General features: G+C 50.9%; 1 protein-coding gene across 2 annotated transcripts in view; it reads left to right on the plus strand.

The window, feature by feature from the left end:
- Positions 1-247: 247 nt before the first annotated feature.
- The window catches only part of LOC144950463 (growth arrest-specific protein 7-like), an 85,732-nt gene continuing 61,655 nt past the window's right edge, over positions 248-24,324 (plus strand). The window contains exon 1 of one of the 2 annotated variants that reach the window (XM_078880585.1): positions 248-482. In XM_078880585.1, coding sequence (XP_078736711.1) covers positions 300-482 — 183 coding nt within the window. In that variant the 5' untranslated portion in view covers positions 248-299. The remainder of the gene's footprint in view (positions 483-24,324) is intronic. The other variant, XM_078880586.1, reaches the window with a different exon arrangement.

Genomic DNA, 24,324 nt, shown 5'->3' on the forward strand with positions numbered 1-24,324 from the left:
CACAGCGACCCAGCCAGCCAGCCAGCCACCCACCTCCCCACACACAGAGTCACCCACCCACCCACACATCCACCAACACACCCACCCACACATCCACCAACACACCCACCCACACATCCACCAACACACCCACCCAGCCACCCACCTCCCCACACACACAGTCACCCACCCACCTCCCCACCACCCAGCCACCCACCCACCCACCCACCCTCCCCACCACCCAGCCACCCACCCACCCACCCACCACCTCCCCACCTCCCCACCTCCCCACCACCCAGCCACCCACCCACCACCTCCCCATGGAGGCGGGCTCGCTGTGCCGCGCCGTCTACGCGTTCGCGGGCGACGGCCACCCGAGCGGTCTGCGCTTTGACGCGGGTGACACGATCCGCGTGCTGCAGGCGCTCGCAGACGGCTGGTGCGAGGGCGAGAGGGGCGACGACAAGGGATGGTTCCCCGCCGCCTACGTACGTCTCGTGGAGGTGAGGAGGAGGAGGGGAGGGGTGGGTGGGTGGAGAGAGATGTTGACTCCTTCGCCTGGTACACAGGAGGTCGTGGGTTCGACCCCGACCCTGACGATGCCTGCTGCTGCTGCTGTATAGTTGGAGTTTGCGGGTCTCTCTCTTATCATGGTCATCACGGTGGCTAGGGGATGTTGACTCCGTCGCCTGGTGCACGGGAGGTCGTGGGTTCTTTCCCGATCCTGGCGCCTGCTGCTGTATATTTGGAGTTTGCGTGTCTCTCATCATCATCACGGTGGCTAGGAGATGTTGACTCTCTCGCCTGGTACACAGGAGGTCGTGGGTTCGAACCCGACCCTGACGCCTGCTGCTGCTGTATATTTGGAGTTTGCGTGTCTCGGTGGTCGAGTGGATTTTTCTCCGGGTCCTCCAGTTTGTTTTTGTTGCCTCCACATTTCGAATCACGCCTTTAGAATCGGAATATTTATTCATACTGGAGGAATCCGGTGAGCTAAAAATATTTTTTCCCCACAGATGTCCATTTGGGGCGGTTTCGACTATTTGTCTGCTGCGATCAATTCCCACCCGATAAGCTACTTTTGTTGAGCTGTCATTTGTGGCCACATGCCGCTTCTGAAACAGAACAAAAAACATAGTTTAGTTTTAGTAGCAACTAGCGAGGAGGCAGGGGGGGGGTGCCTTGGCCCTACCCATCCACGTGGCCAAAGCTACGAATTGGGGCTCCCCGTGACAACCACGATGAGGCTTTCATATCTCAACAAAATATTGAAAACGCGGTTAAATGATTAATATGGAAGTGATTTAATTTACGTTTTACGTTTTTTTTTTCTTGCAATGCAATTGTAGCAGTAACGTAATCTTTCAATGGGGTTAACTACTCCGGAGCTGGTAGTGGCTGCATTGTTGCGAGGATTGGCGCGTGCTCCCCCTACAGCGTTCAATGTTCGAGACCGTGAGAGCGTAACGACGATGTGGTTAGGGCCAAGATGAGCCCACGATGTATAAATAATAGCCTCTAGGTGCCACCGTGCGAAGAGACATCACAATATTGGGGGGGGGGGGGGGCATCCTGATCCCACCCTGACTGATTGCCGGACCCCCTGAACTGATCATGTAGTGACTAGGCCACTGATAGTGTAGTTACTATGCCACTGATGTAGTTACTACACCACTGATAATGTAGTTACTACACCACTGATGATGTAGTTACTACACCACTGATAATGTAGTTACTACACCACTGATGATGTAGTTACTACACCACTGATAATGTAGTCACTACACCACTGATAATGTAGTTACTACACCACTGATGATGTAGTTACTACACCACTGATAATGTAGTCACTACACCACTGATAATGTAGTTACTAGGCCACTGATAATGTAGTTACTATGCCACTGATAATGTAGTTACTAGGCCACTGATAATGTAGTCACTACACCACTGATAATGTAGTCACTACACTACTGATAATATAGTTACTAGGCCATTGATAATGCAGTTACTAGGCCACTACTCTCCCTCCCCCGGTCCAAAGGAATGTCACATTGTTCAGGCCCATTGTACGCTCATCTCCTGTTTACAGCCCCCACAGCCAGTGCAGGAAATGCCACATTGCCACGGTAGGGGGGGACGGGAGTCATTTGATGCCACCACTGTTGACATCCCTACAAATTCATTGCTGCTTGCCGTTTTATCGACCTCGGGAGGGAGAAAGGATGATGATAGGCTGAGCCCCCCACCCCCCCCGCAACCAGGACTTGAACTCGCCCTACCTCTGCTGTGCCCGTGTGTTTGTGTGTCGAAATAGCTTCGCACCGTACGTGTAAGCCAGCCGTGCCAATTGGAGGTTACCTGGCCTTGAGCCCAGAGAAGATATTTCACAAATTAACCACGAGCTTCTCGCATGTAACTGGGACCCCACGTGTGTAGCAGGGAGGGGTTCCTCGCTTACGTACAACATCTGGCAGTTCGCCGGCATTGATTCGAGCAGCCAGACTGCTGATGAGACGCTAAATGTGGAAACCGGTCCACGCACGCACAGTCTTGCTTGTGTTGAACTAACGCTGCTGGAATTATGCGCTCCCAAAAGGCCGTCTTGCCGATGGGATGAGGGACAGATACGGGGAAGGAGGCGACTTGTCTTATTTTTTGTTGCGTATTTTACCTGTCAGAGCCATCTCAGGTGGGATAGCCACGTGACCTACGGTGGCGAGATGTTAACTACCTCCCCTGGTATGCAGGTTGTCGTGGGTTCGATCCCAACCATGACGCCTGAATATTTGGAGTTTGCGGTGTCTCTCTCCCAATGGTGGCGTGGATTTTTCTCCAGGTCCTCCGGTTTTTTCCGTCACGTTTAGAAACATCGCGCGTTTAGAGAATTCGTCTGCTATAAATGCCCACGTGATGAAACGCCGCTTCGTTGGGCTATCAAGTGTGCCCAGGTTCGCATCTGAGAAAGAAGCTAATATCTTTTTGGTTCTTTTGGTAAAGTCACGTAGAAGGGAAATAATAAAATAATACAAATAAAACATAATAATTCATATTTTGTTATATAACATTATTATATTATTTTATTATGGTTTATTATTATTATTTTTTTATTTTATTTTATTATTTCCCTTCTACGTGACTTTACCGTAAGAACCAAGAAGATGAATCCCTGCAGTCACGAAAGCTTTAAATCGAAAAAAAGAAGCTAATAGTTCAGTGGGCCTTACCTGGTGAAAATAAAAAAAAATATTGTTTAGTTTAGAGTCGTTCTGTTGTGTTCGTGAGGACAATAACAGCGGACGATCGAATACCCCGCTTGAAATGAGCCGAGTGGCCATACACATCGCTACAACTGAAGTTGCTCGGACCACGCACACAGGCGTGTGTGCCTTGCCAGGGCCCCGTGGTGCATGAGTGCAGTCTCCCAACTATTATTCACTCTGTCTCTCTTTACGCCCACGTGCGTATGTGTGATGTGTGTCGAACTTTCTTTCGCGCCGTACGGAGCCGACCGCGCTGATCGGACATGCGGGGGACGGACAACTAAACACAACAAGCGGTTCTGAAATAAAACACATTCCTCCTGCGGAGGGAGCTGGTAGGAACGTTGGGTTGCTCGGTCAATGGCCAGGGTCAACGGCCAGGGCGTGGTGTATTCCGCAAATATGGCCGACTGTGAGGGCGGGCACAAGCCGGCGTGAGTAGGTTAAACGTTGAGTTTTATAAGGGCACCACGGGGTGACCAGCCCCTCCCCTCCCCACCCAGCCCAACCCCACCCCACCCAGCCCCACCCCGCCCCACCCCTCTCACCCCCCACCCTCCCCACCCTCCCCACCCAGCCCCTCCCTCCCCACCCTCCCCTCCCCACCCAGCCCCTCCCCACCCAGCCCCTCCCCACCCTCCCCTCTCCACCCAGCCCCACCCCTCCCATTTTTGGATGCACGACGGACGGACGGACACAATAATCCCCTGTGGGCTGGTGTAACCAGGAGGTTCCTACCCAGTATGAGTTTTCAATCTAGATTTTTTAAATCAAGTGCATAGCTCCAGTGGCTTCCTAATACCACCACCATGGGCCAGAGGTCGCAACCGGGTACCCGATACCCGTACCCTACCCGATACCCGGCTACCCGTACCCGGTCGGGTACGGGTACCCGTTTGCGACCCTGGTGCGGCCGGGTACGGGTACGGGTAACGAATCAAAACCCGTTTGCGACCGCCCTCCGGCTATTTCTCGCCGCGTCTCTCTGGCTCTCGATCTATCGACCCAGGCCTATCCTCGGTGCTGGGAAATCAAGACCATCGCCCGACAAATCGTTGCCCCTTTCACGCGTCGTCTTCCCTTTCAAGGTGACGGGGCGTTTGTTGTTGGCGAACGTGTTAAGTTGATTGATTGTTGTGCCGTTGTGCTTGTGCACTGCCGGCAAACCAGCGGGATCGCCACGCGCTGGCGTTTGATGTTAAACACATTTGGTCTCTGACAAAAAAAACAAAGACAAAGATCCCCTCCCCCCCCCCCGTGTAGCCTTAACAGACTGTTGGGGCAAGTGCTGTTAGCGATCACCTATGAAGGCCGACACGGCACACGAAGGGGTGGGTGGCCAGCACCACGCCCGACCGCCTTTGTCTCCCCAGTGGCGATGTTTACACACCGCACCAGGTACTCATTTAAGGCTGAGTCGACCTAGGGGAGGCCCAGGACCGGTTCAGATAATCGTCACTGGTGTTAGCTGTGAGCGGGAATCGAACCCGGGTCGCCAGGTTCATAGCGCAGCGCGCTAACCGCTACACTACCGCTCCCCACACACACAGACACACGCACACATGCAGGATTAGAAGATACACACACACCCAACTTTTGCTTTCACATCCAGCACCCTTTGCGTGTCAGTCACTCCCATCCCTGGTTTCTGGGTAGTCTTGAGTCACCTGGCGCCTTGTATATGCCGCAGGTGTTGCCACTGCACGTTGCTGAATCAGGAGAGCCTCACGGAGTCTCAAGGCTCGGTGAGGTTCCTGCCAGATCTTCGCAATAGAGTCAATTAGAGGTATATTTTCAGCATCGAGATGTATCAGCCAATACCAGTTTACACTGTGTGTGTATATGTGTGCGGTGTATATCTGCATTGGCTTCCGTTTGCCGAATGATAGGGGAGGACGCATTCGTCGCACACAAAGTGCTCGCCACAAATGAGCCGCAATTACCTTGGCCGATCTTGTCGAGGAGCGATAAACCATCGCGCAAACTCCGGTCATCCTCGCTGCAGCAGCAGTAGCAGCAGCAGCAACAGCAGCAGTAGCAGCAGCAGCAGCAGCAACAGCAGCAGTAGCTGCAGCAGCAGCAGCAGTAGCAGCAGTAGCAGTAACAGCAGTAGCAGCAGCAGTAGCAGCAGCAGCAACAGCAGCAGCAGTAGCAGCAACAGCAGCAGTAGCAGCAGCAGCAGTAGCAGCAACAGCAGCAGTAGCAACAGCAGCAGTAGCAGCAGCAGCAGTAGCAGCAACAGCAGCAGCAGCAGTAGCAGCAGCAGCAGTAGCAGCCACAGCAGCAACAACAGCAGCAGCAGCAGTAGCAGCAGTAGCAGCAACAGCAGCAGCAGCAGTAGCAGCAGCAGTAGCAGCAACAGCAGCAGCAGCAGCGGCGGGTTTTGGCTCAGCCGTCGAACAAAGACGGTGGTCACCGCATCAGGCGTGCTGCTTCTGTGGCCGTCTGGAACGCTCTTCCCTTCCGATATTAGGAAGCAACTGGGAGCTGCCCAACTTTTAAATCATCGTCTTGATTGACAAACGCATTTAATTAGAACTGCTTGGTTTGTCTTCTTGGTTCTTTCGGTAAAGTCACGTAGAAGGGAGGTAATAAAATGATAAAAATAAAACATAATAAAATAATTCTCACGACGTTTCGGCCACAACGCAAGCAGCCGTCCTCAGGTGAAGACCAGGTCTGTCGGGGAGACAGTGTCTGTGTTGAGTTTGCCGTCCTTCCCCCTCCGCACCTCCGGTTAGCGCGCGGTGCGAAAGAAGTTCAACATACAGAGCTGTTTAGCTGTGGCTGCAACACGGTTGTAGGAATTCCGTACCTTTGGAAAATTCGTTTATCCGATAATGTGGATACTTTAAAGTCACGTCTTGAAACACATTTTTTTAAAGGCAGGTGATTTAATCGTAATCATTTTTTTTGGGTTAGATCGCGGAAGTATGTGTCGTGAAACCCGCCACCACCCGACACAGCCAATTGTCCGATGAAGCTGGTTGTAATTACTGGCGAAACGTCGTACTACTCGCATTGTAAATGTTGTGGATTTACTCTCCAACACAGCGGTGGGCTGTACTAGTATACTACATTATACACTACACTATACACTACACACTAGTACTGTACTAGTATACTACACTATACACTACATTATACACTACACTATACACTAGTGCTGTACTAGTATACTACACTATACACTACACTATACACTAGTGCTGTACTAGTATACTACACTATACACTACACTATACACTAGTGCTGTACTAGTATACTACACTATACACTACACTATACACTACACACTAGTACTGCACTAGTGCTGTATTAGTGACGATATAGCACCTTCTGTTTACGTGACGAACCTCACTAATTGGCTATGTCGTGTGTTGGCGGGTTTAACGACACATTTACATATTTACGCGAAAAAATCTTGACTTAAAGCTTCCGTGAGTGCAGGAATGAATATTCTTTGGGTCAAAGATTACGCGATAGAACGTAAAAAAATTACCTGTATTGTGGCTCAGTTTATTCTATTTAACTCCTCATTCTCTCTTGGCCCGTCCTTATTCTTACAGGGCGCCTTGAGACATTAGCGGAAGGCGCCTTACAAAAAATGTAAATTATAATTAACACACCAACGCTACATGGAGAAGGGGTCCGAGTTGGAAATCGAACCCAGGCCCTCGTTTGCTGCGAGACGCAGCCACGATCCACTGTGCCACCGCTCCCCATGTGTATACACACGTGTTCCGTATTTAAAACGCAGACGCGTACACCAATAGCCGCCGTTCGCCACCAAAGTGATGGTGACGACGGTGCTTGTGCCAGGCTAGGTGCGCTCCGAGGCTATTGTGGAAGGCTTCAGTTGATGGCAGGAGGTCACGGGACAGAGCCAGGTGCTCCGGGTTGACTGATATTGGTGGGCAGATGCACCACCTGTGCTACCCGCTGTGCAAACAGTTACACGCGCGAGCACACACACACACTCACACGCGGGACGCATTCGAACAATAACGTTTCTGTCCCAACCTTTGGTGTTCTCAAAGCGAGCAAACTGTAGCGGTGGGAATATTTACAAACAAACACATTCCTCGGATGACATGTGGCCCCTGCCATTGCACAGCGCCACGATTTTCATCGTCATCATCATCATCGGTCAGCTGACTGACAGGTGACCGATGATGACGGGGGGGGGGGGGGTGTTGTCCGTGCATCGAGTCCAGAGCCACACCGTGTGATTGGCACGTGTTCAACCCTGTCCACGGATTTGTGTCAGGGCGATCCACGCACAGACAGCCCACTCCGTGAGAACAAATTGTCGAGAACAGAGCGACCATCGTTCGATTTTGATGCCCCTGCAAGTCACCCGGAATTTCGATGAGCTGTAAAGTATTGTTTTTCACAGGTGCGTAGTAGGGGCACAGGGTTAGAACGTTGAAACAACAACAACAACAACAACGCACAGTACAACAACACGATAGGAGTGTCACGTATCGGAAAGGGCAGTACAAATCGTTCGAAACATCCACGACGCAACAATAAACTGATTTAATTTCACCAAGGTCAAAGCCCACTGAGCTACGAGCTCGTCTTTCAGAAGCGACCTGGTCACCCATTGATCGCTCAACGAAGCTGCTTATCACCACGTGGAAATTCCTAGGCAGCAGCCAGATATAAATCCGAGTAATAATGGTAGGAACCCACTGGTTCCACCAGCCTACAGGGGATTATTGTGTCCGTTCGTTTGTCGTGCAGGGAGGGGCTGGGTGGGGAGGGAGGATGAGGAGGATGGGGAGGGGCTGGGTGGGGAGGGTGGGGAGGGGCTGGGTGGGGCTGGGTGGGGAGGGGCTGGTCACCCCGTGGTGCCCTTACAAAACTCAACGTTTCTCCTACTCACGCCGGCTTATGCCCGCCCTCACAGTCGGCCATATTTGCGGAATACACCACGCCGCCGTTGACCCTGGCCATTGACCGAGCAACCCGACGTTCCTACCAGCTTCCTCCGCAGGAGGAATGTGTTAATCTTGACACTGCCTGCGACGGAACGCCCAGCGGGGCACCGGCCTTGCAATCCGGGGGTCGTCGGTTCCACTCCATCTCCCCCCCGAGCGGTACCATGGGACAACGAGGGCGAGCGTATTCAATCTCGCGACTCTAAATCTCATAGGCTATCCGGGGGATCTTTGTCTTTGTATGTACGTACGTCAAGCTTCTTCCGCACCGCACGTAGAACAACCGTGCTGATTGTATCGGAGGTGCATTGGTTGGTCCCAGCGATCCTGACTGCTGCGGATGAGACCCTGGATGTCCAAAGCTCGGTCGCTCCAGAGTTTGCTTGTATTGAGTCAATGCTCCTGACAAGATGATGGGTTGTACAAAAGATATGTACGCGTGTGCGTCGAACTTCTTTCGCACCGTACCAACTGCGCTAATTGGAGGCGCGGAGTTAAGGACAACAAACTTGACTTAAAACTTTCGTGACTGCAGGAATTCATATTCTTTGGGTCTTTCGGTAAAGTCAGGAAGATGACTACCGCTTGTGTTGCGATCGAAACGTCGTAGTTTTTTGTTATTTTTGTTATTTTCTTTGAACCTATCCACGTGACTTTACCGAAAGACCCAAAGAATATAACAACAAACTGAACACGAAAAGCAGTTTCTAAAGAAATGGGTTCTCAATCTCGACGATGATTTCAAAGTGCGCAGCTCCCGGCGGCTTCCTCGTATCGGGAGGAAAGATCTCGCGTCCCAGAGCAGAGCGGGGAATCATCGCCTACGCGCAGAGAGTGTGGTGGGGGAGATGGGGTGGCAACTACAACAACGACGACGATGATGATGATCGTAACGGCGGTCGGCCGGCTGAGTCACGTAACACCAATCGGTGCGTGGGCGGATAATCCCGTACCGCTCCCGCCGCGTGCCCACCCACAGTCGTGGCGACATCCACAGCCAGAAGAAAACTTCCCACCACCTCCCCACTAAACCGGAGCCGCTCACAAGACCACGGGGAGGGGGGGTTGGGGGGGGGCCCGGCTTGCGGCAATGATCAAGATCAGCCGCTGCGAAGCGACGGACTGGGACAAAGAAAATCGGGCAATTTTGTAAACGCGGCGGCCACCAACCCCCCCCTACCCCTCCCCCCCCCCGTCCTTAAATTGCCGTGCAATCCTCGTTGGGCCAATTTGGGGCTGGCTCCAAGCAACAAATTGGGGGGGGGGGGGGGTGCCGTGTGGAAGAATATTTGGGGCGAAAATAAGCAACGGAATTTACACATCGGCGGTAATGAAATATCTGGATAAAAACACTTAAAAAAAAAAAGCTCTGATCACATTTCCAATTTCCCCCACGCACCACCGGCCCTCGCAAATGGAGCCGGCCCACCGGGGATTCGGCCCACGGACCGCTGCCCTATGACCCCGGACCGGAGCTTGCCGCTGCAGCTCAACGCCCCCACACCCCCCCCCCCCCCACGGGTAGGCCGGGACAAATTGCGGCGGCGTTTCAAAAGCCAGAGCCAGAGCCAGGCTGTTAGTGGAGAACACTTAACAACCGGATCCCCCGCGTCTCGGGCGCACGCCAGAGGTCGCCAACGGGTTTTGATTCCTTACCCGTACCCGTACCCGGCCGCACCAGGGTCGCAAACGGATATCCGTACCCTACCCGTACCCAGCCGGGTACGGGTAGGGTACGGGTATCGGGTACCTGATTGCGACCTCTGGGATGAAGCCATGTTGCAGGCGCGGGTGTGTTGATTCTAGGAACTTGAATTGTGAGAAGAGACAAGACGTTGGGAAATGAGTGACAAACAGTTACTCACCAGTGACTCACGGTCTACCCGTACCCGGCCGCACCAGGGTCGCAAACGGTTAGCCGGGTATCGGGTAGGGTACGGGTATCGGGTACCCGGTTGCGACCTCTGGCGCACGCCGGCCCCGTGACCCCCCCCCCGCCCCCCCCCCCCCTCGGCGATGGCCCGGGGGCTGCCGACGCGCCACGGACGTTGGCGGTTCGAGCGCCCGGGGGCCGCCCCGGTTAACGCTCCGGGGGAGGGGGGTGCGTCTCGGCACGGCCTAGCGTCGCGACAGACGCGGCGGGGAGATGTTAAACGCCTCGCTTGGTGCACGGGAGGTCGTGGGTGCGATCCCGACCCACACTTGACCGCAACCGCACGCGACCTGCTGGGCGGAGAGTCGGGTTTGCGGCGGCGGCGGGGGCAGGTTTTGAGAAACTTTTGTCAGCTGGTTCCCTCTGGATTGGCTTGCTCGGGGGGGGGGGGGGCTTTGACCACGAGGGACCCTGGGGGGTTGGTGCTACGCCACCTTGCGTGTGACCCTCTAACCCTGGGGGGGGGGGGGGGCAATCGGTGAATGTGGCCGAGATCAGGAGGATGAACTTGAGATGCACGCTGTCACCGGGTGAAGTGTTCCTCGACATAATACACCGTGCGCGTTCATTGCTTTTCATTCGCCAGAGGAAGCGACCCAACTGAACCGGCCGCAGGATTTCCTTTCGAAGCCGCAGGTTCTTCTATAACAAAACCCTCCCCCCCCCTCCACATAGCCAACGTCGCATCAGAGGCCGGCTTGAAACTCTGGCCGTGCATTTGCAAACGCTAACACCGAGATCACCACGAAGATGTAAGTGAATATAAGTTAATATTAAATTGAAAACGACAAACTCGTCAGGCGGGTATCCCTTGGGCTGTGCCCGCATTGATGATGGTCAGCGTCAGTGAGAAATATCACAAAGACTGCTCGTCCTGGAACACAAATAAACAGTCATCTGTGGCAAATCACCTAAAACTGCAGGCATGGACATAAGTGGGGGGAGGAGGTGGAGGGGAGGTGGTGAATGTGTGAGATTCATCTTCTTGGTTCTTTCGGTAAAGTCACGTAGAAGGGAAATAATAAAATAAAAAAAATTAAACATAATAAAATACAATTCTCACGACGTTTCGGCCACAACGCAAGCAGCCGTCCTCAGGTGACGCTGTCTTTCCGACAGACCTGTTCTTCACCTGAGGACAGCTGCTTGCGTTGTGGCCGAAACGCCGTGAGAATTGTATTTTATTATGTTTTATTTTTATTATTTTATTATTTCCCTTCTACTTGACTTTACCGAAAGAACCAAGAAGATGAATCCCTGCAGTCACGAAAGCTTTAAATCGAAATGTGAGATTATTATTTCATGTTATTATTTTTTATAAATGTTTCAATTTATCCTTTTTTTTTCAAACTATTCATTAACATTGATTTTCCAAAATGTATTTGTAATGTACAACATTTATTACATTTTTATATTCTTTTATTTAATGACATTATTTTAATGTTATTATTTATGAATTCAATGTTCCTCATCAAAGCGTTGAAAGTGTGGCGGGGCACGTCCGGTCATGTGGGCCGATCGGGAGAAGATCTGGACCCATTCTTCAGCAGCGCTGTGGGCCACGCAAAAAACAGAAATTACGAGAAGCGGCAAAGCGATACAAACGCGCCCCTTTGAAAGCCCTCTTGGCATTGCGAGCAGGCCGCGACGCTGGAGTTCATCTCCCGAATGCATCGCCTTGAACGAAAGGGCGCTTTAGAATAAAAAAAATGTATGATTACAATGACACCGTGGCCTTAACGAGAGAAGCTTACGACACACACATCTGAGCGATAAAGATTAAAAACTTATACTGGTAGGAACCTCCTGGTTACACCAGCCCACAGGGGATTAGTCCGTCCGTCGTGCATCCAAAAATGGGAGGGGTGGGGCTGGGTGGAGAGGGGAGGGTGGGGAGGGGCTGGGTGGGGAGGGTGGGGAGGGGCTGGGTGGGGAGGGGAGGGTGGGGAGGGGCTGGGTGGGGAGGGTGGGGTTGGGTCGGGGGTGGGAGGGGTGGGGCTGGGTGGGGAGGGGCTGGTCACCCCGTGGTGCCCTTATAAAACTCAACGTTTAACCTACTCACGCCGGCTTGTGACTGCCCTCACAGTCGGGCATATTTGCGGAATACACCACGCCGCCGTTAACCGTGGCCATTGACCGAGCAACCCAACGTTCCTACCAGCTCCCTCCGCCGAAATGTGTTTTTATTACAATGAAACTGTGGCCTTAACGTGAGAAGCTTACGAGAGATGATGTCCCGGGCAATGACCACCCCTTCTTCGTAAACACGCACATCTGAGCGATAAAGATTAAAAACGTATATTTTTTTAATTTGCACATTTCCTTTTACCCAAGAAAGCCTCAAGAGTCCTGTTATGTTATGTTGAATTTTTAATATTTTATTATTTCCCTTCTACGTGACTTTACCGAAAGAACCAAAGAGTATACGACTCCGCAGTAGGGGAGGGCGCCGTTGCACCCGTGTGTGATCCCAGGCGCAGGTGATGTTTTCATCACTGCGACGTTTGGTCAACAGGGCAAGTCGCTCGCTGCGTGTTTGGCTCTGCCGCTGAACCGCAGAGTCTCGGAGGAAGCCCTCGCAGAACGCGGAGAGAGAGAAACCTGCACAGCGCACACCCCACGCGGGGTGCCGCCACTCCGCGTGGGGTGCAAGCCGCACCGTGACAAGCCACGCGGTTTAACCCCGTATGGGGCCGTCCATAAATGACGTCGCGCGATTTTGTACGATTTTTGACCACCCCCCCCCCACCAACCCCATCGTCACATGGCGTCACAAAAAGTCAGACCCCCCCCCTCCCTCCCTCAAATATGACGTCACAAAGCTCTGCCCCCCCCCCAAAAAAAACATGCTTCAAATCGCTTTAAACTATTGTCATTGTAGTGCGTATTTAATGTGGCGCTGCACTCTGATGTTGTAGGAGAAAACATGTATTTAAAAGTTAATTTAATTAAGTAGAACGTGTTGTCTATATTAATTTAAAGTTGCGCATTTTGATGTGACGTCACATTTCTCACCCCCCCCCCCTCGTCACACATCGTCACAAATGTCTGACCCCCCCTCCCCCAGGTGCGTGACGTCATTTATGGATGGCCCCCCCAGAAACACAGAAGAGAAATCTTGCTGCGTCGCTGTGGGGGCACGGGGGAGGGGGGGGTGGTGCGTTAATTCTAGATTTGAATCTTTCGTGACTGCAAGGATTCATACTCTTAGGTTTTTTCGGTAAAGTCACGTAGGTAAAGAAATAATATTAAAATTAAAAAAAATGAAAATAACTCAATTAAATCACGACGTTTCGGAGGCAACACAAGTCTCCGTCTTCAGGTGGGACCGTCACAGCCAAATTTACTGTATCAATCACAACCAAATTTACTGTATCAATCACCGCCAAATTTACCGTATCAATCACCGCCAAATTTACCGTATCAATCACCGCCAAATTTACTGTATCAATTTGACTGTGACTGCCCCACCTGAAGACGGAAACTTGCGTTGCCTCCGACACGTCGTGATTTAATTGAGTTATTTTCATTTATTATTATTTATTTTAATATTATTTTTTTACCTACGTGACTTTACCGAAAACAACCTAAGAGTAGGTGGGGGGGGGGTTCGTTCTTGGAATTTTCCGAGAAGCGAGAAATCTCGACGCGTGACGCCTCCTAATTAGGCCGCTGTGTCTCTGAGACGCAGTCCCCCCGGGGAGAAGAAGGGGGTGGGGGGGGGGGAGTTCGTATGAAATCATAATTCATCAACGCCACCTCCCCCCCTCCAGCCCAATGGACTCACGGCCGCTGTCTTTTGCACGGCCGAGTGTCATCGCTTCCCCGGGATGTTTTTTTCCGCCCGGGAGGTTTCCCCTCTCTCTCGCCGGGCGCGGCGTCCCGACGTTTCGCTGGCAATGGTTCTCTCCGCTTGGGAGCGGAACGTCGGACGTGTTGCGGTATGTGTGTGTGTGTACGTGCATTGAACTTCTTTCGCACAGTACGTAGGCAACCGCGCTAATCGGAGGTGCGGGCGGGGGGCGGGTAAGGCCAACAAACTATGGGTCTTTGTGAGGATCTATGGGTCTCTGCGTGGGTCTGTGTGGGTCTCTGTGTGAGTCCATGTTTGTACGTGTGTTGAACTTCTTTCGCACCGTACGTAGGCAACTGCCGGGGGATGGACAACAAACCAAACAAATAAAGCAGTTGTCAAGAGATAATTAAATCCTTTATATTAATTTCGCTTGCTTGCGTGCTTGCGTGCTTGCTTGCTTAGGACCGTGCACATTTTTCGGTTGTTTTTTAACCCACTTCCCGTGATCCAATCGAGCTGACATTTTCCACACAGACTCGTTGTGCGTGACAATTAATTTTCGTGAATTTTTTTTTCAAAATTTTACACTGTTTAGGGAATTTTTTAAAAATATTTAATTACCAATTGCTTAATGCTGGCAGACAATCATCTGACCCATAGGTGGCAGCCATCTCAAGCCAGAGGACGAGAGGACTCTAGCCGCCACGCATATAAAGGATTTAGAGTGAAAACTTTGTTTTTACGGGTAAATTTTTTTTTCAATCTAGATTTAGCTTCCTAACAGCTCCAGTGGCTTCTTAATATATCCAGCGGCTCTCCAGTACGTACGTACGTATGGTGAACTTCTTTCGCACCGTACGTGGCGAACCGTGCCAATCGTAGGCGCGCGGAAGGACAACATGAGTGTTAACACGCAGGCTTTCGCGACCGGTGCTATCCATGATGAGGACAGCGTGCCGAACGACGCGCCGTGGTGCCAACGGCACGGTCGGGAGAGAACCGGGAGGGCAGAAGGAAAATAAGTATAACCCGTAAAAAAAAGTTTTTCACTATAAATCCTTTATATGCGTGGCGGCTAGAGTCCTCTCGTCCTCTGGCTTGAGATGGCTGCCACCTATGGGTCAGATGATTGCATGGCAGCATTAAGCAATTGGTAATTAAATATAATATTTTTGTCCTAAACAGTGTAAAGTTATGGAAAAAAATTTTCACGAAAATATATTGTCACGCACAACGAGTCTGTGTGCAAAATGTCAGCTCGATTGGATCACGGGAAGTGGGTTAAAAAACGACCGAAAGATTTGCACGGTCCTAAGCAAGCAAGTGAACTTAATATTAAGGATTTTAAAAAAAGAAAAAAAAACAGCCTTCGATTTCAAAATGTCACCATGGATGCAACTTGACAAACGGAGAATGCGCTGTAGCCCTTATAGCGGCGGGGACGGGCGGCTGCGTGAGCACATTGGTTCGAATGTTACGCGGTTTTAACTCGCGATGGGGAAAAGGAGACTTTCCAGCTCTTCGGAATTCTTCCGGTAGAAACAAACATTCTCGCCCTCATTCGGGGGCGACTCGTGAGGGCATGGGAAGTCGAACGCCGTCGCTCTGTTCTCGACAATTTCGGGTGTCTGAGCGTGGATCACCCTGACAAATCCGTGGACAGGGTTGAACATGTGTCAATCACCCTCCCCCCTCCCCCCCGATCGGCACAGCTGTCAGTCAGCTGACCGATGATGATGATGATGATTATCAAGGCGTGGGGCTGTTCTGTTGCAGGGAGCACATGTCATCCGAGGAATGGGTTTGTTTATAAACATTCCCCAGCAGCACACTCTGCTGATTCTCCGCCCTCGCCCCTCCTCCCAAGACCAGCTGATCGGTGGCCACTTAAAAAAATAAATAGTCGGACGTCTCCGTATGTCCCTTTCCCCGAATAAAAATAAATAAAACGTTTTCTCTCACAGTCCATCAGCCACACACGCGGCCTTCTGGGAGTGCGGTGGCTATGAGATGTTAACTACCTCGCCTGGTATGCAGGAGGTCGTGGGTTCGATCCCTACACTGACGCCTGCGTTGCATGTTCTCCCCGTGATCACGTGGATTTTTCTCCCGGGTCCTCCACGTTTAGAGCATTTGGCTGCTGGTAAATTTCCACGTGGTTAGCAACTCCGCTGGGCAATCACTTGTGGCCATGTCGCTTGTGACAATGAGCTACATAGCTCAGTTGTGCCTTACCTGGTAAAATACAAAATAGTTTTTATAGTATTTTAATCTGCACAGTAACTCTGGCTGTTAAAACCACGACCCGGTAACCGCGTTCAGGATTAGTTACCGCATCCCAGAGTCTGTAACGGTGGCCTAGTGCGGTGGAGCGTGAGCAACGGACGCACCGATAGACACGCGCGCAGACGGACGGACGGACGATCCGCACGGTGACCTGAGGGTCACCGCGTGTCAAAACTTGCACCCTCCCCCCCCCCCCGGTCTCTCTCAGTTACAAGATAAAGGTGCAGCACCTGCAATTGCTCGCTCACGCCAACGCTTGCGCCACCGCTTGCCAAGAAGGGCCTCCACTACAGGCAGCTCCAGAGGGTATTTGGTCTACTCTTCCACGCTGCCGAGACATATTGGAAGTGGTGGGTGGCATTCCACACTTTACCCCAGCCCACGCGGCCTGTTGGGTGTCGAGTTGGGTTTAGTATGGTGGGGGGGGGGGGCGGGGCGGAGGGGCAGATTCGAGGAAGGTTTTTCCATCGTTTCGACTGCCACGCCGTGAGATGGAGTCCAGCTGGTTGCCTCTGGATTTGTAAGTCCAGTGAGCTAACCACGGCCGCGACACACGCCAACAGGAGAAGCGACGTCACGTCTTTCGGGGGCCAAATTACGAAATGTGACACAAATTTTTTTTGGGTTATTCCCGGACCGTCCTGAATTTTGTCACCTAAGCGGCAAATCGTTCAGATGACGAAAAAAAAATCTTTCGGAAAAGATTGATCCCGAAAATCCGGGCGACGCATCGCAAACTCGCGGACAGCGCGGAAGGCGCCGTCTTGCAGCGTGGCCGCTGTTCCAGCGCGCCGAGCGAACAAGCCGAGCGAGCGCAAGTGGAGCGGCGGTAGCAGCGGCGCTGGCGCGCGGTGGCTTTCAGGACGCCGCTCGTTTAATTGGGCTCCTTATCTGCCGCTGCAAGTGCACTCTTGGCCCAATGGGTCAATAAATCGACTCGCCCGCGATATTTAAAGACAAAAACAACCGCCCCTCCTCCTCCCCCCGAGTATGTTCATGGGGGAGCGGGGGGGGGTGTTGATTCCATCTCCCAGCAGAGGCAGATGCCTCCCCAGCGGCGATGTTTTTACTCACCGAGCCAGGTAATCATTTGAGGCCGAGTCGACCTAGGGGAGGCCCAGGACCGGTTCCGACAATCGCCGCCGGGTGTCGGCCGTGAGCGGGAGTCGAACTCGGCGGTGGCGGCGGCGGGGGGAGCGCCGGGTTCTTGGCGCAGCTTCTCGCTAACCCGCTTACACCACCGCCTCTCCCACCTCTCTGTGAACGCCATGGCCAGCGAGAAATACAATCGGGGGGGGGGGGGGGGGCCTCTCCAAAGGGCCTTCGATGGGAGGGCCCCCATCTGCCAGCAGTGGTGTTGGGCGAGCGATTGCAGGGCTGCCCCTGAATCTCTTTACGGAGGACAAGCGGCGGCGGTGTTGATGTTGATGCCGCTTGTTTAGATGCCGCAGATGAAATGTCGCGGAAACGTTGAACAGGATATGCATTGTATGAATCTTGTATTTGGGAGCTGTGGCACAGTGGTTTGCGCACTTCGCAAACTTCTACGCCGCGCGCCTTCGTCATCGTCCACTGATCAGAATCTGAATATTATTTGAAACTGGAGGAATCCGATGAGCTATAAAGCTGGGCGCGAGATAAGAACGTTGCAACAAAAACACGATCGGAGTGCAAAGTACAATGAAGGTAAATAAATTACCCAAACACATACAAATTAAACGAAACCATCCCCCATCCCAGCAGACAAAGCCCACCGATGCATTAACTTATTTTTCAAAAGCGACCTGGCCACAAATGATAGTCCAACAAAGTTGGCCAATCATTTGGACATTTGTCGCGGCAAAAAACAATCGATATAGTCTAAATGCACGTTTCTGAATGTGGAAGGGGTAAAACGGGAGGATGTGGCGGGAAAACCGGAGGAATGCACAGTGTGGTCGATCAGCCTCCAACAACCAATATTGCATGTGGGGGGCCTTTGCATTGACAAAAGGGCCATGAATTTATATCAATTATAGTATGCCAAAACGGTCATGCTTTATGGCCCTTTATCAATCCACTGCTGGATAAAAACCTCTCCACGCCACACCTGCTGAAGGATTGTTTAAACCATACTTCACCATTCTGGTCAATGCAGGATAGCGATGGAGGAGAGGGGGGGGGGGCCATGCTGCCAGCTCGCAAGCGATGCTATAGCCGTGGCCTGAAACCCAACTCAGGCCGTTGGGTTCACAGTGCAGCGCGCTAACCACTGCGCCACCGCTCCCACAACTAATGTCGCCCATACGGCAGCAGTATATCGCATCATACTGCCGCTGCCGCTAATCACCCTGCTGAGATTAATTGCGGCGTGGGGAGGGGGTGCGGGTGGGGATACACTGCCTCATTAATTTGTTGGATAGGAAACTAAAATTCACAAATAGGGTCCCGGTGGTTTACGGGGGAATATGAACAACATTGACCGGTGCGGAGTTCATGTCTTTAATAAAATAAACGCGCTGGGCCAATTTAAAATCGCCCACGCGGCTTCGGCTGCGTTTCCGCTCTCACTAAATCACTGTCTCACTCTAAGCCGCAGAGATGTGTGCAGTAAATTAACGGTAACTGCGCACGCACACATGCATTTGCGAATAAACTAGAGCTAAACAATTTATTTTTTATTTTACCAGGTAAGGGCAACGTGAGCCATGTAGCTCTTTGCCAGAAGCGAGCTGAACACGAATGATCGCTCGATTAAGTGGCATAACCTGTGGACATTTATAGCAGCCCAATACTCTAAACGCGTGTTTCTAAATGTGGCGTGAATAACCGGAGGACCCGGAGAAAAATCCACGCGACCACGGGTAGAACACGCAAACTCCAAATATACAGCAGCAGGTGTCAGGGTTGGGATCGAACCCACGACCTCCTGTATACCAGGCGAGGGAGTTAACATCTCATAGCCACCGTGATGATGATGAGAGAAAGAGACACACAAACTCCAAATATACAGCAGCAGGTGTCAGGGTTGGGATCGAACCCACGACCTCCTGTATACCAGGCGAGGTAGTTAACGTCTCATAGCCACCGTGATGATGATGATGAGAGAGAGAGACACGCAAACTCCAAATATACAGCAGCAGGTGTCAGGGTTGGGATCGAACCCACGACCTCCTGTAGACCAGGCGAGGGAGTTAACATCTCATAGCCACCGTGATGATGATGATGAGAGAGAGAGACACGCAAACTCCAAATATACAGCAGCAGGTGTCAGGGTTGGGATCGAACCCACGACCTCCTGTACACCAGGCGAGGGAGTTAACATCTCGCCACAAGTTTTGTCGCTGGTTCGTGGCCTTTCTATCACTTCAGCAGTTGTTTCTTACTGTGGTGCCTGCCACCATTAAGCAATTGGTAATTAAATATCATATTTTTGTCCTAAAAAGTGTAAAATTTTGGAAATTGTTTTTTCACGAAAATTAATTGTCACGCACAACGAGTCTGTGTGCAAAATGTCAGCTCGATTGGATCACGGGAAGTGGGTTAACAAACGACCGAAAGATTTGCACGGTCGTAAGCAAGCAAGCGAACTTAATATAAAGGATTTAAAAAAAAGAAACCCATCACGTAAAATTGGCTTTTGCATTTAATTGGGCCGATTTGCAACGCCGAGAATTAAAAAAAAGAAAAATCCGTTTCACACGTAGGATTTTTATGAGATCGCGTAAATACAAATGTGTTGTTAAACCCATTTGACAATAAATATATGAATGTGTTGTTGGCTGTCGCCTCATGAGCCCAATTGTACTCGAACTGTAAATGTTGTGGGATTACTCTCCAATACACGGGTGTGATTTTCTCGCAACAAATCTCCACGTTTTGATTGCGTGACAAACCTTGCTGTTTTGACGTGCCGTGTGGCGGCGGGTTTAATGACACTTTTATAATGAACGCGATCTAACCCAGAAACCTCTGTTATGGAAAAAAAAACATATACATATCCTCCTCTTAGTTCTTTCGGTAAAGTCACGTAGGTAAAAAATGAAAAAAATGAAATTAAAATTAATTAATTTATTTTGAAATAAATAAATAATTTATTTTTATTTCATTTTTTACCTACGTGACTTTACCGAAAGAACCAAGAGTATGAATCCTTGCAGTCACGAAAACTTCAAATCTAGAATAAATATACATATCCGTTCGACTGCGTGCAACAAACAATGGGATAATTTAGCTGTGAAATCTCGGCAAAAGTCGCGACGCGATTTCCATGGCGAATAAATGCGACCGCATCTCACGAGCAGGTGGGGGCGGGCGGGGGGGGGTGAGAAAGTGCCAAGACGTTGAGTCGTCTTCCTCTTCTTGATTCTTCTTCTTTCGCACCACTGATGTAGACGCAGAGCACAGGTCGCAAACGGGTTTTGATTCCTTACCCGTACCCGTACCCGGCCGCACCAGGGTCGCAAACGGGTACCCGTACCCGTACCCTACCCGTACCCGGCCGGGTGGTACGGGTAGGGTACGGGTGTCGGGTACCTGATTGCGACCTCTGGGATGAAGCCATGTTGCAGGCGCGGGTGGGTTGATTCTAGGAACTTGAATTGTGAGAAGAGACAAGACGTTGGGAAATGAGTGACAAACAGTTACTCACCAGTGACTCACGGCCTACCCGTACCCGGCCGCACCAGGGTCGCAAACGGCTACCCGTACCCGGCCCGGCCAGGTACGGGTTTATCTTTAGACATGACTTAACCGAAAGAACCAAATAATAATTCCTGCAGTCACGAAAGTTCTAAAATTAAGATTCATATGCTTAGTTTTTTCGGTAAAGTCACCATGTAGGCAAAAAATGAAATAAAAATTAATAAAAATAAAATAATAAAAAATCACGACGTTTCGGAGGCAACACAAGTCTCCGTCATCAGGTGGGACCGTCACAGCCAGATTTGCTGCATCAAGTGAGGCAGGGATTCCAAGATGCAAGTTCTTAAATACAAGTTAAGGGGGAGGAGAGGAGGGGGGGAGTTTATCAAAGAGACCTCAGAAGTAGTTTTGCGTTAGACACTTCCGCGGACCGCTTCGTCGCACGACTTGACACCACGGGACCGCGATGACGTTCGGGTTGAGGTGGTGGTGGTGGGGGGGGTTGTAACAAAATCACGCACGGACAAAGCGGCTTCAAGCGGTGGCGAGCCGGACAGACCCGCGTCGTTACGTAACGGGAGGAAGCCGCGTGCCGGGTGATGGCGCGTGATTTTTTTGTTACGAGAACGGAGCCTTTCGCAACGCCGGCGTGGAATAGTGCCCGGGGGGTTAGGGGGGGGGATATTGTATTTCGTAGCAGTTGTGTGGGTGGCTGTAGCTGTAAATCGCAGTGGGGGCGCGTGCGTCGCGTGCCCGTGCCTTGCCAAGGGACACAGGACGTCCCTGACACACGGCAGGGCCAGCTGTCTGTCCCAGGGTGCCCTCGCGTTTGCGTTGGGAACGAATTCAGTTGTGCTACGCACGCGCGGGCCGGGCGCCGTGTCACGACGTTTCGCTACCGCGCGCTCTTCGCGAAACCGAAGATTTCGCGTGCCGGGAGCGGGAGAACGTGGGAACATCGGCGATTACGTTTCCGCGGCACGCCGATGCCGCCGCTAGGAGCGAACGGTGGTGCGGGCGCGTGGCGCGGCAAGGATGATGGGTGCAGCATCTCATTGTTCGTCGCGACGAGGGATACGTTCCGGAGATGCTCGTCGATATCAAATTTCGTGGACAGTGATACTGGCCTTTTTTCATTTCCTGAAATAAATACGTAAATAAGCTATTAATTCAATGAAGATGGTTCTATTTGTATTATTTTGGGTCTTTTTCGGTAAAGTCATGTAGATAGGTTGTTATTTTCTTTGAAACTATCTACGTGATTTGATCGAACGACCCAAAGAATGTGAATTCCTGCAGTCACGAAAGCTTTAAGTTGAGATGAAAATTTTTCTCAATATTTTATCTAATCACATGCCCTCTCATCACTTTCTCTCATTACTTTATCTGATCAGTTTCTTTCTCTCTCTCTCTCGATGCAGTAGCCATGTAGAGTTCCAGATGCGATTCACAGCTAGCCAGAAATCGTGGATGGCGAGTTTGCGAATAACGACGGAATGCTGGAATTGTAATGGCGTGTGGCGTGCGTCACGCTCGAACGCACTGGGATGATTGTCAGAACCGTTCACTCAACAGTCGTTAGCGCTGGACCCAAACGTGTGCCCTTCGGGCGCTCACAGCGATGCGTTTCTCAAATGTTTCTGCCACCGTTTGCAATTCCAGTCATCCGTCATCAAACTTCAAGGCCGTCATCATCAACACCACCATCATCATCACCGCCGCTGCCTGCGTCACTGTCATTTCCATCATTCGCATAAACCATCATCACGCAAACTCCGGTCATCTTCGCAGCGGCTTTTGGCTAAGCCGTCGAACAGAGACGGTGGGTCACCCCGGCGCGTGGCGCTTTCAGATGCGCTTCTGCGGCCGTCTGGAACGCTCTTGCCTTCCGAAATTAGGAAGCCACTGGAGCTATGCACTTTTAAATCGAACTCGATTAAAAACTAATTTTTTTGCAGCTGCTTTTTGCGTTTAGTTTGTTGTCCTTCCCCCGCACCTCCGATTAGCACGGTCGGCTACGTACGGTGCAAAAGAAGTTAAACGTACGTACATGATCAGTGTCTTCGTGGGTTTCACGACCGGCATCGTCGCGATTGTTGTTTAAAGCTTTTTTTGTAAAATAAAAACAATCGATATCATGGGACCTTTTTGCCAGTATCAAAGTGTGCAAAATAATAAAAAGTTTTACCCTTTCTAGCAATAAAACAGGAGGTGTAACGATGTTCAAATACCACGTGGAAACCTTTTGTAAGGAATAGAGTCTGCATTAACCACACACTCCTTGTTGTGAGCATGCAGACAAACACGTGGGTCTGATAACACTGGTCAACACACTTTTTCTGGCATAAGGTATTCCAACGGTTTTAAGGTAATTTTGATGATTCCAAATCTGGCATCAGTTTTTGTCTATCACATCAGGTTTTTTGAGATATCAGATATTGCATTTTCAATAAAAACTGCAGAAGAAAAATATTAAATAAATGTGGATATCTACATAAAATGATATTATAAACACACTATCCAAAAAATACAGCACCATATTGCAGAGGTGGGACAAAGTCATTGTTATGCAAGTCCAAGTCGAGTCGCAAGTCATCAAATTCATGACTCGAGTCTGACTCGAGTCCAAGTCACATGACTCGAGTCCACATCTCATAGGTGGGACAAAGTCATTGTTATGCAAGTCCAAGTCGAGTCGCAAGTCATCAAATTCATGACTCGAGTCTGACTCGAGTCCAAGTCACATGACTCGAGTCCAAACCTCTGCCATATTGTGACACTAAAGCAGTCACCGACTCGCAACAACTTGCAATCATAAGTGACAAAGTTAATTTCCGGTAAAATCAATTAAAATGGGGTATACCGATAGCATAAAAATGTGATAGAGCAAATCTGAGATCAGATTTGGAATCGGCACTCTGAAATTAGTCTAAAACAGCTGCAAAAGTCCAGGCCAGAAAAAAATGAAATTGTTTTTGTTGACCAGTGTAATCATCTATGGCATTGTCTTTGAAACTGATTGGCCCACACCAGAGACGGCAGCCTTGTTCATGGCCTAGCCTCACCACCAGGTCAGACCAGAGAACATCGCCAAAATGCGAACAGCACGCAGACAACGCCACGCGTAGCAGAGCATTTCGAGCTGCAGGGCGAGCAGCTGCATCATGGGATACCTTTTTTTGCCAGTATCAACGTGTGAAAAACAACAATTAGGTTTTACTCTTGGTACCTATTCGGATGCTTTTCCATCGCGACAAAGCGGGCGCGTCTACGTATCGGCCCCGCGGGGCCTTGCAAGGAGTTCGTCACGAAGGACGACGGATGGGCCGTTGTAGTTTCACGGTGGGGGGGTGGGGGGGGGGGAGAGGCGGTGTTGCTGCCGTGCGCGGGATCCCAATCGAGTAATTTGCCGGTACGTAGTTCGAGCTTTTTGGCGAATTTTGAACCGTGACGGCGGCGGACGTCCACAGGTGTCCACTCGGGGTGAGTCGGGAAGTC

Source organism: Lampetra fluviatilis, chromosome 58 (assembly GCF_964198595.1).
Source record: "Lampetra fluviatilis chromosome 58, kcLamFluv1.1, whole genome shotgun sequence".
In the NCBI taxonomy this organism is placed as follows: Eukaryota; Metazoa; Chordata; class Hyperoartia; order Petromyzontiformes; family Petromyzontidae; genus Lampetra; species Lampetra fluviatilis.